At 36.1% G+C, this 14,319-nt stretch overlaps 1 protein-coding gene across 1 annotated transcript in view; it reads left to right on the top strand.

Annotated features, from left to right (window-relative positions):
- Positions 1-14,319, top strand: part of LOC145291079 (uncharacterized) — an 85,011-nt gene that overhangs the window by 30,473 nt on the left and 40,219 nt on the right. Inside the window, exons 5-7 of the mRNA XM_080136594.1 lie at positions 5,357-5,413; positions 5,971-6,239; positions 8,151-8,283. Of these exons, the coding sequence (XP_079992720.1) occupies positions 5,357-5,413; positions 5,971-6,239; positions 8,151-8,283 (459 nt within the window). The remainder of the gene's footprint in view (positions 1-5,356; positions 5,414-5,970; positions 6,240-8,150; positions 8,284-14,319) is intronic.

Below are 14,319 nucleotides of genomic sequence, written 5' to 3'. Positions count from 1 at the left end.
GAAGAAAAAAGACTATGTTATATTGGCGCAAACCTGAAACCCCTATACTTTGACTCTGCTCCTTTATCCACTGGTCCACAGTGACGAAATTGAAATAACGTCATATTTTTTTTTTTACTATTAAAACAAAATCAAGAAAGAACGCAAGCCCTTGTTGAATTCGCTGTGTTTATAAAAATGGGGGGCGAGACACGTTAGCATAGGGAGATATCAACCATTCCACATACCAGTTATTATAGGTGCTACAGGGCTTATGAAGAAGAACCTGAAGTCCTACCTAACTAATATTCCTGGTGAACAAAGTGCAAAAGAAATCCAGACAATTACACTTAAGGGAACAACGAGGATACTAAAAAGAGCTCTCGGTTGACTTTAGTAAAAAGCAGGGGAATGTTGGCAGCTGGTTATGCTGCCCCATACCCTGCATTACAATCTTTAAAGAAAGAAAATGATTTTTAAACAAATGACCCCTCCCTCCACAAAAAAATAGAAAGTAAAAAGACAAGAAATGTGGCTTCGTTGGTTAGAATGTAATCGAGATAAATATAGGATAGTGAAACCTGATATGATGTAAAGAAATCTGCAACGTAATTGTTTAAATCGAAGAATATTTTAAATAACCCCCCAAAAACACACCCAAAACAAATGACGGTTTTTCGTTTCTATCTGCAAAAACAAAATAAATACAAAGCCCCCTAAAAAACAAAATAAATAAATATAACTGAAATAATCAGATATCGAAAGTTTTATAAATGAAAAAAAAAGAAAAACATGTAATTTATAAATAATGAATATCACCCCCCCTTCCCCACCAGAGGTATCAAAAATTATATAAGGAAACGAAAAATACAAGAAAATGTGGAGTATATTGTATGTGTTGCTAATTATTTTTTAATGTTTTCTAGTTGGTTTAAATCTAATTGAGGTATATATAGGATTCTAAAACCGGGTGTGATGTATAAAAAGCTATGATGTAATTGTTTTAAATCTAACAATATGTAAATAATTTTAATGTAAGAAATGGGAAATGGCATGTGTAATTTTAAAGTGATTAAATAATTTATAGCAAGATGGGTAAGTTTAAATGGAATAGATGATGCATAACAATATGTGTCGATCGCACTGCCGTAGTGAATTAGGGCTGCCGTGTTCGTTTTTTGTATGTTTGGGAATAATTACAAATTCAACAACAACAATTATTCAAACATTAACAACATACAGACGAAAAGCGAGAACAACTACAAAAAAAACAGTTATTTGAGTGGAAACAGCATCTGGAGGAGTTACTTGCTCAAGTCGTAACATATAATGTGTTCACTGAGAATAATACCTTATTTTCACAAGCCTCTATATGGAATGCGATTGACAACTGCTATATACCAGAAGAAGTTAAGTCATTTTCAGCTTACTACCGAAGAAATGAGGACTTTTTTTAGTCTATAGACCGGTCCGACCAGAAAAAAGTTTGTTTGCAATTATGCAAATTGGAGACCGTTGAACATAAATTTGTGGTTTTTATTTTGCCACGTTAAACTTCGGAGCTATCTTTTGCCGATATCGTGGAGCTTCTTACTGAACTTTTTAGCCCAAAAGTCTAAAATGTTCTATAAACTATGGAAATGTTTGAATTTGGTTAAAAACGACAAAGATGACTTTGCAACATATGCGGCCATGGTTGATAAACACTGTAACGAATTTAAACTATCAGACGTCAGTGTGAAAATTTTTAAATGTCTAGTATTGACTTCTTTGGTGGACAAAAGGTTATTTAAAGTTATTTCAAAAAATTGTTGGATATGGTGAAAAATAATTAATTTATTTGAGGCTTAGCACCTAGAATGTGCTTTAGTTTATTATTCTTTAACAGAAAAATATAATAAAAAGTAACGTTTTCATGATTAGACATTGTATTTTTGCCCTAATACAACATTTATAGAGATTTGCAATAAAGCGATGGACAGTGGAAATTCCTTGATAAAGACAAAAATGTCATAACTTTGTGAATATCACATGAATTTGAATAAAATTTTGGGAAATAACTAACCTTAAAGCAGTCATTTTATTATACAATTTTATTTTTTGTGACATATATTTAGTGAAATATTGATATTTTACTAATCTGCAATAAAGCGATTGACACACTTTATAAACATGAAGACTAATTTCCTCAATAAACAATTAAAAAAATACTACTCATACAGTTAACTACAGAAATAAAACCAGAAACAGATACACTTCTAACAAAAATACAGCCAACATCATCCCAATTGCTTTAATCTATCTCATATAAATAATGAACAGAACCCATGTACTAGCATTGCCTGGTTGAAGTATGGCACAAAGCCAGAAGAGATTCAATAAAGAACCTCCCTCACAAAACAAATAAAACTATTGTTGTTAGTGAGGGCCACTGTTGGCCCTAGAAAGTGGGCACTGGCATCTGTAACCAAAAAAAAATCATCTACCTTCCACTGTTGGGCATTGCCTGGCAGTAGCAACTAGTGAAATTTACTGGCTGTCATTGTCAACACTGGTGGTTACTGGCGATCAGTGCTAATTTGGGGCGGTTACTTTTGGGTATTGGCATTTACTAGCTGTTTTTTCAACTGTCAGTCACTGGTGACAATGTTTAGCTTCGACTTCCATTGGATTGCTCTGAATTGAAATCGTCTATCTTCAACTGTTGGGCATTGTTGGTCACTGGCATCCATTAGCTGTCACTGGATACCTATGGTAGGCACTGATGATCACTAGTGCTAATGTATTTTGAGGCGATTGTGTTTATTGGTGGACACTGGCTACCTTTACAACTATCACTGTTGATTCCTGGTATTTACTGGCAGCCATCACTAGTATTGGACTCCATTGGACTGCTCTAAAATGAAATTCTCTGTCTTCAATTGTGAGTACTGGTCGTCACTGGTGTTTAGGAGCGTTTTGAGACTGTTTCTTGCATTTACTAGCAGGCACTAGTTTTCTCTGCAACTATCGGTCACTACCAGTCATAATTGGTGTCAGTCCCCATTAGACTGCTCTGAAATGAAATTGCCTGTCTTCAATTATTGGGCATTTTCATCCAGTAGTGGCCACTGTCCTCCACTTGCGGTTACGACAGTAACTGTTGATCAGTTCTCTTTTAAGATGGTTACTCTGACTCATGACAGGGGTGGGCATTGACAAGCACTACTATTTTTAGTTGATTACCGCTGTTTTGAGGCGATTTTTGTACTTATGCAGAATACGAACCATGCTATTGTTTTAGATATGATGTTCAAGTTAAATTTAACTTCATACAATATTGTTTGTTTATTAAAATGTTAGTTGAAAGTACATACTATTTACAAAGAGCTCTGATCTCCTATATTAACAATGGGTTTATAAATAATAACATTATTATTTTAGCAATGTCCGTATTCTGTATAAGTACTTATTTGTTGACTGATAAACACATGGATATAGCACAGATATTAAGAAAATATGTAATGTCTACCATATATGAAATAGTTTTGAAAAATGTATCAAAGTTCCCGGTCTCATCAAGGAGAGTAAGAGTAGAAAATAATGACTGAAAAAGTATCCTGCTACTACCTGTGAATATGATTTGTTGGGGAGAGTGAATGTACTCAGAAATATTATAGGAATCTACAATATTGAATAAAATCGATGGGTAATATCCAGAAAACATGCAGCAGATATTTGCAGTTAGTGTGACTATTGAATTTGTATCTGTCGGCTGTGTTTCTATTGCTAGATTTTTTTTTTTTTCTAGGGAGGAAAAAATCGTCTCCATTTTATAAATATAGAGAAGAGATCAAACAAAAATAACTAGATAGAAACACAATTTCTAAAACAAAAAAAATAAACATAGCAAGAAAAACACACATCCCAAGATGAAAATAACCACAGAAAAAACCTCTAAGACCACCATACAAAAAAATTACTGTCCAGTAATTGTTTGTCTTCAAGAAACTCAACTGAAAAATGTGGGTAATAAAATTATAAAATTAATATCCCATTAAATCAATTAATTAAATTAAATACAAATATGCAAAAAGTCACCATATTGGCATTTTTCATAAAACTATCACATTGTGCTTATTATAGATACTAGCAAATGACAATTGAAAGAATTAAAACAAGGCAGTCAATTGAACAACTGCCAAGATACTTCATCATAATAAGTGATTTGAACAACCATAATAAAAATAGGGAAGCAAGAAAACCGAGAAAGGCGAATATAAGTTTCACAGACAATACAATTAAAATGAAAACCCATAAATAATTGGAATATCAGAAAAATATGGGCCAACTATTGTGAACATTATAAACCACTATCCAGCAATTGTTTGCCTTCAAGAAATTAAACTCAAAGATGTAGATAATAAGTAATCATTAAAAATATCTCACACAATGAAATACAAATATGCAAGAAGTCGCTATATCAGCATCTTTTCATAAAAGTATAAAAGTGTGCCCAATACATATATATCAGCAATAAAGAACTCGAAGAATCAGAACTAAGTGAATTAATTAAACAACTGTCCAAATATTTCATTATAATGGGGAACTTTAACAACCATAATGAAATATGAGGAAGCAAGAAAACCGGAGAAAAAAGTAAAAATAATAGAGTCTATACACATATTCTGCAAAAATAACAACGTAAACATATTCAGCAACAGTCACATATTGTACAATATGTCGTTTTAAGCTATTCCTAAATTATAACTGGAAAGTCCAAAACAACCATTTCCCGATTTTCTTAGAATAACGTCTTTACATCTCAAACTGACGTAAAAATATCATATTGGGATTTCAAAAAAGCCAATTAGGAAAAATTTAAGAAGTTATGAACATTACAAATTGATTCCATAATCAAACAACCAAAATAAAGATCGTACCACACACGTTAGTAATACATTATTATCAGCAGCAAAGGAAAACATGCTCAAAACATAACCTTCTGTAAAACGCAGTAAACCATCGTTTGATGATTGATGTAGAAAAGCTGTAAAAAATGCTACCCAATTCTAAGAAAATTGCAAAATATCCAACAAAAGAAAACCTCATTAGCTTTGAGAAGTATAGAAGCAAAACGTTGCAAATATTTAAGGAAGTTAAAAGAAAAATAGTGCACCTGGTTCTGTGCATGAATATATGAACAAGACAGCAAAAGCAATTCTAAATAATAATGAACGTTTGTTTGGTATATTATTTGAACCAGCATAACTTGTTATTTTAACTCAATTCTAATTCTGTTTGTGTAACATTTGATTAGTTAGAATTAATGAGATTTTGTTTGTAAAAAAAAATCTTAATTTTAATGATTGTTGACATTTTGTGGTTATATTCACAGTTACCTCAACAACAACTTTTCCTACTAAAGGGCCTATAAGAATGACTACAACACATGGTAGAGTATTTCTGATTATATTATTGTATTATCATGACTTTTTATTTTCTTTAAATCATCTTTGTAGTATATTTATTTGTAAGGATAAACTTATAAAATCTTTTAAACTGTAGTTTATATGCGATATACAAAATATTTTGTATCTGCAAATCTTTATTATATAATTTATTTATATAATTAAAAGTATATTGAAATATGTGATGATACACGTGCATAACTTACTTTATAATTATCATTAAATCATCATTGTAGTATATTACTTAACAAGAACAAGGATATAAAATCTTTAAAACTGTAGCCAATAAAGGAGAAAATATTTTGTAGTTGCAATTTTTATTATATAACTTATTTATATAATTATAAATGTATTGAACTATGTGATGATACATGCGCATTACTTACTGTATAATTGTCATTGAATGTTGCCTCATATATTGTGATTAGAAAAGTTATTGGTTCATTAAGCTAACCTGACAGTTATCAATGTATTTTCATAAAAATTCAACATAAATTTATATTTATCTTTCTATAAGTTATTTTTTAATGCTTTATTTTAGAAATCTGTATTCATGCTGAAGAAATCACACAGGAAAATCTCAGTGATGATGATGTGGAAATTATTTCATCAAGCACAAATGATCCCATTCAAAAATTAGTTCCTGGTGCTGGACCCTATAAGTTTGACGTAAATGATAATATTCTAAGACTTGTGATCACTTTCAATGAACCAAGACTTCCAGTTAAGATTAGCCTTCTAAATACAAAGAATATCCAAAGTTTTAGTGTTATTGCAACATATGCAGCTGGTGAAGTAGAGCCTTTTACGGTAAGTCAAATTTCCTTTTTGACAATTCAATTTTATAGAAGAAATTTTTTGTATTGAATTGAGTTTTAGTAATTGCTTTCATCAAAAATATTATTTACTACATATTACATTTACATTGTGATTTCTGTTAGAAATTGCTTTCGTATTATTTGGATTCATCAGACTACTGTTTTCGTCTGGAGTATCATTTTTACAACGTTTCGATCGGTATAATCTCGAACTTGGGAATGTTTCTGTCGAACTCGAGAATTTGGATGGAATTTCGAATGGAACCCTTTATTTACTTCACGCTATAATGCACGCTGATGGAAACACATGCACACAGGAACACGTGTAAAACAAAGTAACAGGTGAGAAATAAAAAAAAAATTAAAAAAATGTAAATATATTGTAAGTTTACCGAACATCTATATATATATTTAATTTTCTAAGGAGAAGTTGCATTTTGTATATCATTTAAATTTTTGTAATGTTTATTTGCATGTATAATACTGATTAGATAGATATTAAATTATCTAAAAAAAACTTGCAGTTCATAATGTTTATTAACATCTAATAAATATGTTTGCAAAGCAAAAGCGTTTTTCTTTGGTAACGCATGCTGGCGGGAACACACGGACACACGCACACATGTAGATGTAAACAAAGAAGCGGGTCAGAAATATATTTAAAAAATAATAAGGAATGTAAATATATTGTAAGTTTACCGAATATCTATATATATATATATATATATTTAATTTTCTGTTAAGAAGTTGCAGTTTGTATAGAATATAAACATTTCTGATAGCAATATATGCAAAAACAGAAGTTTTGGGTTTGATATTTTCTCTGTAGAAGCTGTTTTTTGTAATGTTTATTTCCATATAGAATACTTAGAAATTGATCGTCTCCAAGCATATGTGCAGCTTCTTTTAGTTGCGTTACTCTTCATCGTTCCTCTCCGTCAATAATTTTTACTTCGTCCCATAGTAGTAAATTATAATGGTTTCCTTTTTCCCTCCAAATATGGTCAGCTATACTCGATTTTTAAATCTCTCCATATGTTACGGCTTTTCGACGTTCTTCTAACCATACTTTTAGTGGTCGACACGTCTCACCTTTGTATAGTTTTCCACATCTACATGGGATTTCATATACACAGTTGTTAGTCATAATTTTTTCTGTAGGGGGCTTGACTCTCACAAGCTATTTCCGGAGAGTTAAATCGTTCTCAAATACTGTCCTGATTTGATATGGATTCATTGAATTTTTTTTTTTCAGACAAGCCCTTCATGTGTGGTATACAAACTGTGGTGAGTTTTTGAGTGATGTCCTTTTGTGTCTGGTCCAGATTTCTTGGAGCTGCTTTCATGCTCTCTGGATAGTTGATTCAGCAGAGTGTTTCTCTTAAACTGTCCATCTCCTCTTGATATGCATTGCTGTTATTACATATTGCTTTTTCTCTGTGTTTTAAACAATGGATTATTCCTTTCTTTACATTATATGGATAGTGAGATTGAAGTTTAGGTACTGTCCAGTGAATGTTGACTTTCGGTATATAGATAACATAAACCCTGACCAATGTGGATAATCAGTACATCTGGAAAGAATAGTTTGTTGTTATGTTGTTTTTCCATCATGAACTGTATAGTTATGTGGAGAGAGTTCACGTGGTCTAGTAATGTTTGAACATCTTCCTGATGGGGCCAGAGTATGAATGAAAACGTTGTAAAATGACACTGAAGATGAAAACAGTAGTCTGATGAATCCAAATAATATGAATAACCAATTGTTTATTTCAAAAATTCAAAAACAGAAATTTTGTTGTCGGAAAGGAAAATCATAAAGCAAATGCAACACTAATTAATTGTAACTGAACTATTGAAGTATTTTTTGATAAAATGTTCAATTTTCTATTTTTCATTACAGAATGTTGATCCTACTACTACAGTATATCTTCCACAAATTGATACATTATTTGAGCTTGAAATTACAATTGAAAAAGAAAATCCAGAAAGGCGTGTTGAAACCGAAGTTAGTGTTCATCTGTGTGGTCCACGTGGTGAGTAATACTTTTACAAATAGTTTATAGATTTGTGATTTTTGTTCAAAGTTTAACATTTTTTAAATACTTTAAAAATACTTTCAAAGTCTGCTGACTGTAGATAGCAAATCATGATGTAGCTGGGCAATCTTTACTCCAGTTGCCTAAATAATTGCATGAATTGCAACACCACACTTAGGCCCTTACTTGGGCTAGATAGAAGGTCAGAGAGACTTGATCCTACTAAGTCATGACAAGTAATGACAAGCCTTAGTACTAAAGAAAAACAACCTTTATCTTTATTCAATCAGACACCCATCGCTTTGTAACTTTTTATTGCTAGAAGGTAGTTGATGAGGGTGACTCATACCAAGGAAACAAAAGACTTGATCACTGGTTCATGTTACTGAATATTAGTTTTTGGATACTAATTCTGAAAGTATACTTAAAATTGGAGTCGGTGTAAGTAGAGTGCTTTTGTATCACTGTCTCAACTAAGATAAGTGAAATTCCCCCTTGTACATTGTACATAATGTTGGATGTGTAGCTGTGCAGAGAACCAGTGTATAATTCCTTTTTTATTTATTTATTTATTTATTGAGAAAACTAATTTTTAAGAAATCCCAAATGCAGTTGTAGCACTTTAAGTCTTGCTATGATATTTTGTTATAAAAATTGGTTCTTATGACATAACTGGGTTGATGTCAACAAGAATATCTGGACTAAAAAAATCTTACCTCAAATAAGGAAATGTCATAAAAAAAGAATACATTTCAGACTATGTAAATATTGGAAGGTAGCAATGAATAGCTGGTTTAATTGTTGATTTGCTTGAAAGAAGATGTATTGATTTGTGTTTTGTAGTCCGAGTTGTCCCCCTTTGCAAATTGGCTGTTTGGAGAAATGGAAAACTAGATGGCTCTGTGTGGTTTGAGTTGTCCCCCTTTGCTAATTGGCTGTTTGGAGAAATGGAAAACTAGATGGCTCTGGTTAATAGTCAATTTGCATAAGTGGAGAAATGGGCAGCATATAAACGGTACTTTTTTTTTAAGCAGGGGTGAAGAGCGCAGAGAGTGAAACGACAGTTGGAAGAAGTGACGGCGAATTCTTTTTGTGACAGTGAATTATTTGTGGACGTTGAAGGGCTCGACCTTTTGGAAGGAACAGCTGTGTCTTATATATTTTTTTTAAATTTCTTTTTTTTCTACTTCACTACAAGCTATTTCGGCAGCGCCTTTCGTCTTCACCCTCCTTTCTCCTGTAGCTCCAGACTGGATCCAAGAGAACACAGTGGCTGCGTCGATCCTCACCTAACTATTCTGTAGCCCCCATTTCAAGGCTAAGTTGATGCCCTTCATAACCGCATCCAGTTCCGCCACATTTATGTGAGCCACATCGTCCTTCTTCCGCAACCAAGCAGCATCTTCTGCAGTAACACCACCTATCTCCAAGGTGACCGCCACTGCTATACGGCTTGCATCACACCACATAACACTTTCTGCACTGTTGGGTACATGCCAAACACCTCTCACTGGATCCCCCCTCTTCACCTCTTCAATAATCTCTCTCATAATGTCCACAGTCTCTTTATCAACTCCATCCTCCCACTTCGCTCAACTAGCTAGCCTTTTGATATAACTACATGCAGTCCATAGCCATCCTGCAATAGGGTAATGGCCCACCAGTCTTCCGCATATTGAGAAGAGTTCTCCCCTGCTCAATTTTTCCGACACCTCCAGGATCTCATTTCCCCTCCGGAACACTAACCGTCCTATCTGGTCCTTTCTTAGTTGGAGCCCTAACACAGCTCCTTCCTACAACGATTCCGGGCGTTTTGCAATTAGCCCAAAGCTGTTGAGGTCTTTTACTATGTCCACCGCAGTTGTTACCGTCTCATCCACCAAAATATCATCAATGTAGGAACTGGTGGCTCTTCTGACTGCGTCCTCCTTGCTTAGCACCATTTTGAGGATCGCTGCCATGATTTTTGGTGCAGAATTCAGGCCAAAACCCAACCTAGTCAGGTAGTACGTTCGGCCCTTGTATCTGACCAACTGGTATTTCCAGAATTCCTGTGAAATGTGGATCTTTAGGTATGCAGATTTTAAATCCACAATCGTCGCAGCCTTCTAAATCTCCTCCACTCTCGCATGGTCTCTCCACACACGTCAATCACATCGCCTCCTGTGTGACACGCAACGTGTACGTTCAGCTCCCTGAAGTCCAGTACTGGCCTTTATCCATGGCTTCCCGGACTATATTTCTATAGCTCTGCAGCAACTGCTCGGTGTAAATACTATGGAGGTGGCGGAGTTGATTACACAGGCTAGGGTGCTGGCCAGGAAAAAAGAGAGTGAGCAGGGAATCGTAGCTGTCGCTCAACGAAGCAAACTGCAGCAGGAAATTGTGAAGGACGAAATGCAGAGAGGACTGTGGCAGACACCCAGGTTCTCTGGCAGATGCTACCGATGCCAAGGCCTCCATATGGCGAGGCAGTGCAGGTAGTCAAAGCCAGAAGTCACGTGTTACTGCTGTGGGGAATTCGGCCACATCAGCAGATTCTGTTCCCAGGGAAACGAACAGGGGAAAGCCACTGCGCTGGTGGCTACCCCACTTATTCGATGAAGGCGCTTCAGGGTATATCACCACAAGTAGAGGTGACCCTAAATGGACGAAGTGCAAAAGCCCTTGTCGACACGGGCTGTACTTCAACAATTGTCACCAAAGACATGGTTGACACATGCAATGGAACCAGCAGCATTACGGCAGTTGACGGCAGAGAGGTGAAGTGCAATGGCACAAGTATCGTTCGGTTGATGGTACGTGGGATGTCACTAAAAATCCAGGCGATTGTTATTAACAAAATTATCACGGGTTTCGATGTGGTGCTAGGGATGTACGCAATTGCTCAACTAGGGAGCATTACAGTATATAGGAACTCTGTGAGATTTGGAGGACACCAAGGGGCTTCAGGTGTGCAATTCGAAAAATGTGTCACAGGAACGGCCGGGTTAGACAAAAGTTGCACGATAGAGGACTAAGATTTCTCTGCACACTTTGATGGTGAGAAATGGACAGTCCAGTGGGCATGGAAGGGAGAACCTCCGATACTGAACAACAGAGTGGAATGCTACGAGCATACGTTACGAGGAGGCACAAGAGTTGAATTTGAGAAGGATGTGGACCGATGGATCTCGGAGGGAATTTTAAGACCATGGACGGAGAAGGTGGAAGGTGTGATGCCGTTAATGGCGGTTGTTCAGCCCACAAAACAAAAAGTTCGGCCAGTACAGGACTTCAGGGAGCTGAACGTACACGTTGCGTGTCACACGGGAGGCGATGTGATGGACGTGTGCGGAGAGACCATGCGAGAGTGCAGGCAGATTCAGAAGGCTGTGACGATTGTGGATTTAAAATCTGCATACCTACAGATCCACATTTCACAGGAATTCTGAAAATACCAGCTGGTCAGATACAAGGGCCGAACGTACTACCTGATTAGGTTGGGTTTTGGCCTGAATTCTGCACCAAAAATCATGGCAGCGATCCTCAAAATGGTGCTAAGCAAGGTGGACGCAGTCAGAAGGGCCACCAGTTCCTACATTGATGATATTTTGGTGGACGAGACGGTAACAACTGCAGAGGACGTAGTAAAAGACCTCAACAGCTTTGGGCTAATTGCAAAACGCCCGGAATCGTTGTAGGGAGGAGCTGTGTTAGGGCTCCAACTAAGAAAGGACCAGATAGGACGGTTAGTGTTCTGGAGGGGAAATGAGATCCCGGAGGTGTCGGAAAAATTGAGCAGGGGAGAACTCTTCTCAATATGCGGAAGACTGGTTGGCCATTACCCTATTGCAGGATGGCTATGGACTGCATGTAGTTATATCAAAAGGCTAGCTAGTGGAGCGAAGTGGGAGGATGGAGTTGATAAAGAGACTGTGGACATTATTAGAAAGATTATTGAAGAGGTGAAGAGGGAGTATCCAGTGAGAGGCGTTTGGCATGTACCCAACAGTGCAGAAGGTGTTGTGTTGTGTGTGTCAAGCTGTATAGCAGTGGGGGTCACCTTGGAGATAGGTGGTGTTACTGCAGAAGATGCTGCTTGGTTGCGAAAGAAGGACGACGTGGCTCACATAAATGTGGCGGAACTGGATGCGGTTATGAAGGGCATCAACTTAGCCTTGAAATGGGGGCTACAGAATAGTGAGGTGAGGACCGACTCAGCCACTGTGTTCTCTTGGATCCAGTCCGAAGCTACAGGAGGGCAGTCTTCAAGTACGAGTGGCAGCATCCCCGAACTGCACATGTACCTGCGGAGGAAGGCGAGAAGCGAGCGACTGTGCGAGTGGGAGAGGAAGTGAGGATCAAACCGCCTGATGCTCGCTGTACCACACGCTGGGGGAGGGGCATTGTGGCAAGTGTCCAGTCTCCGAACAATGTATCTATCGACGGCATCCCTCGACACATCCTTGATGTGCGGCCGGTGGTGGTGTTATCAGAGGAAGACAGCGACATTGAGCCAAGTAGCGACGTTCACGAAGAGGCTCCACGGAAATTGCAGTGAGAGAGACGGCCGCCATGTTGGTCGAGCGCCTACGTGATGGGTTGACATGTGATGATCGTGTAGATCAAGGGAGTGTGGGGTTTGAGTTGTCCCCCTTTGCAAATTGGCTGTTTGGAGAAATGGAAAACTAGATGGCTCTGTGTGGTTTGAGTTGTCCCCCTTTGCTAATTGGCTGTTTGGAGAAATGGAAAACTAGATGGCTCTGGTTGATAGTCAATTTGCATAAGTGGAGAAATGAGCAGCATATAAACGGTACTTTTTTTTTTTAAGCAGGGGTGAAGAGCGCAGAGAGTGAAATGATGGTTGGAAGAAGTGCCGGCGAATTATTTTTGTGACAGTGAATTATTTTTGGACATTTAAGAGCTCGACCTTTTGGAAGGAACAGCTGTGTCTTATATATTTTTTTTTAATTTCTTTTTTTTCTACTTAACTACATGTTTTATCCAGAAAACTTGGTTGAAATGTAAAGGGACCAGGTAATGTTGGTATTTTTATTGCAGAAAGGTGGATAGATACTATTATTGAAGTTAATTATGTAAGTGAGCGAATCATATTGCTGAAGATGATTAGTAATAAAATATTGACAGCCTTGGTGTTTATTTACACTACATGTGGTTTGAGCAACTTGTAAAATGTAGGTTTAGAGATCACATAGTGGATCATTTGAATACTATATTTACAACAGGAATTATCTAACAAGCTGAAGGATATACTGTTGGAAGTAACAAACTGGGCATGTGGGTGGACAAAAAGCCACCAAAACATAGTGATATAGTGATTGTAGTGATACTGACAATTCTGTTTGACTAATTAGCATAAGCATAGGAGAGAGCCTATATGATTCTCTCTCTAAGAAATATAGGAAAAAGCTTGACTATCTATGAACAAGGCCAACTTTCACTTCATAACAATGGCATCGCTGATAGAATTGCAATAGTCTCTCGAGGATTCCAATATTATCGATACATTGCTACAATGTTTTGTTGCCAGTGAAGGAACTAAAATGTTAAAAGACTACAAGGAAACTAAACGAGAAAATGAAATAACAGATTTATTTTTGACTACAGCTGGATGTGAAGCAATAATAAAAATATCCATTATGGCATATCCCATAAATCTGGAAGACCTGACTTTGTTAAAAAATAAGTCAAATCGTAAGAAAAAATATGAGACTTAAGAAAATGTTGGTCGTAATAGAAAAAACAAAGTTCATGTTGATGAAAGAAGAAAGTGATGAACCAATCATAAAATATCTATCCTGTTTAAAAAATGTGAATAAATATTGTGAGTTTGAAAAACTTAGACAAGAAGAACAAACGATCGGAGAGGAATTAAGTCAATTAGGATTAATTTAAGTTATGTGCAATATAGGCTTCTTGGAAATGATATAATTGACATAAATTCTACCAAATTAATTAAATGAGATAAAAATAGGAACAAATTAAAAAGTTAAAAAACTATGAAGTGAGTTTAAAATTCAAAGAAAATTA

Source organism: Euprymna scolopes, chromosome 12 (assembly GCF_053919585.1).
Source record: "Euprymna scolopes isolate OS-2025 chromosome 12, ASM5391958v1, whole genome shotgun sequence".
In the NCBI taxonomy this organism is placed as follows: Eukaryota; Metazoa; Mollusca; class Cephalopoda; order Sepiida; family Sepiolidae; genus Euprymna; species Euprymna scolopes.
The sequence above is the reverse complement of the archived record's forward strand: the minus strand, read 5'-3'. Positions and strand labels throughout refer to the sequence as shown.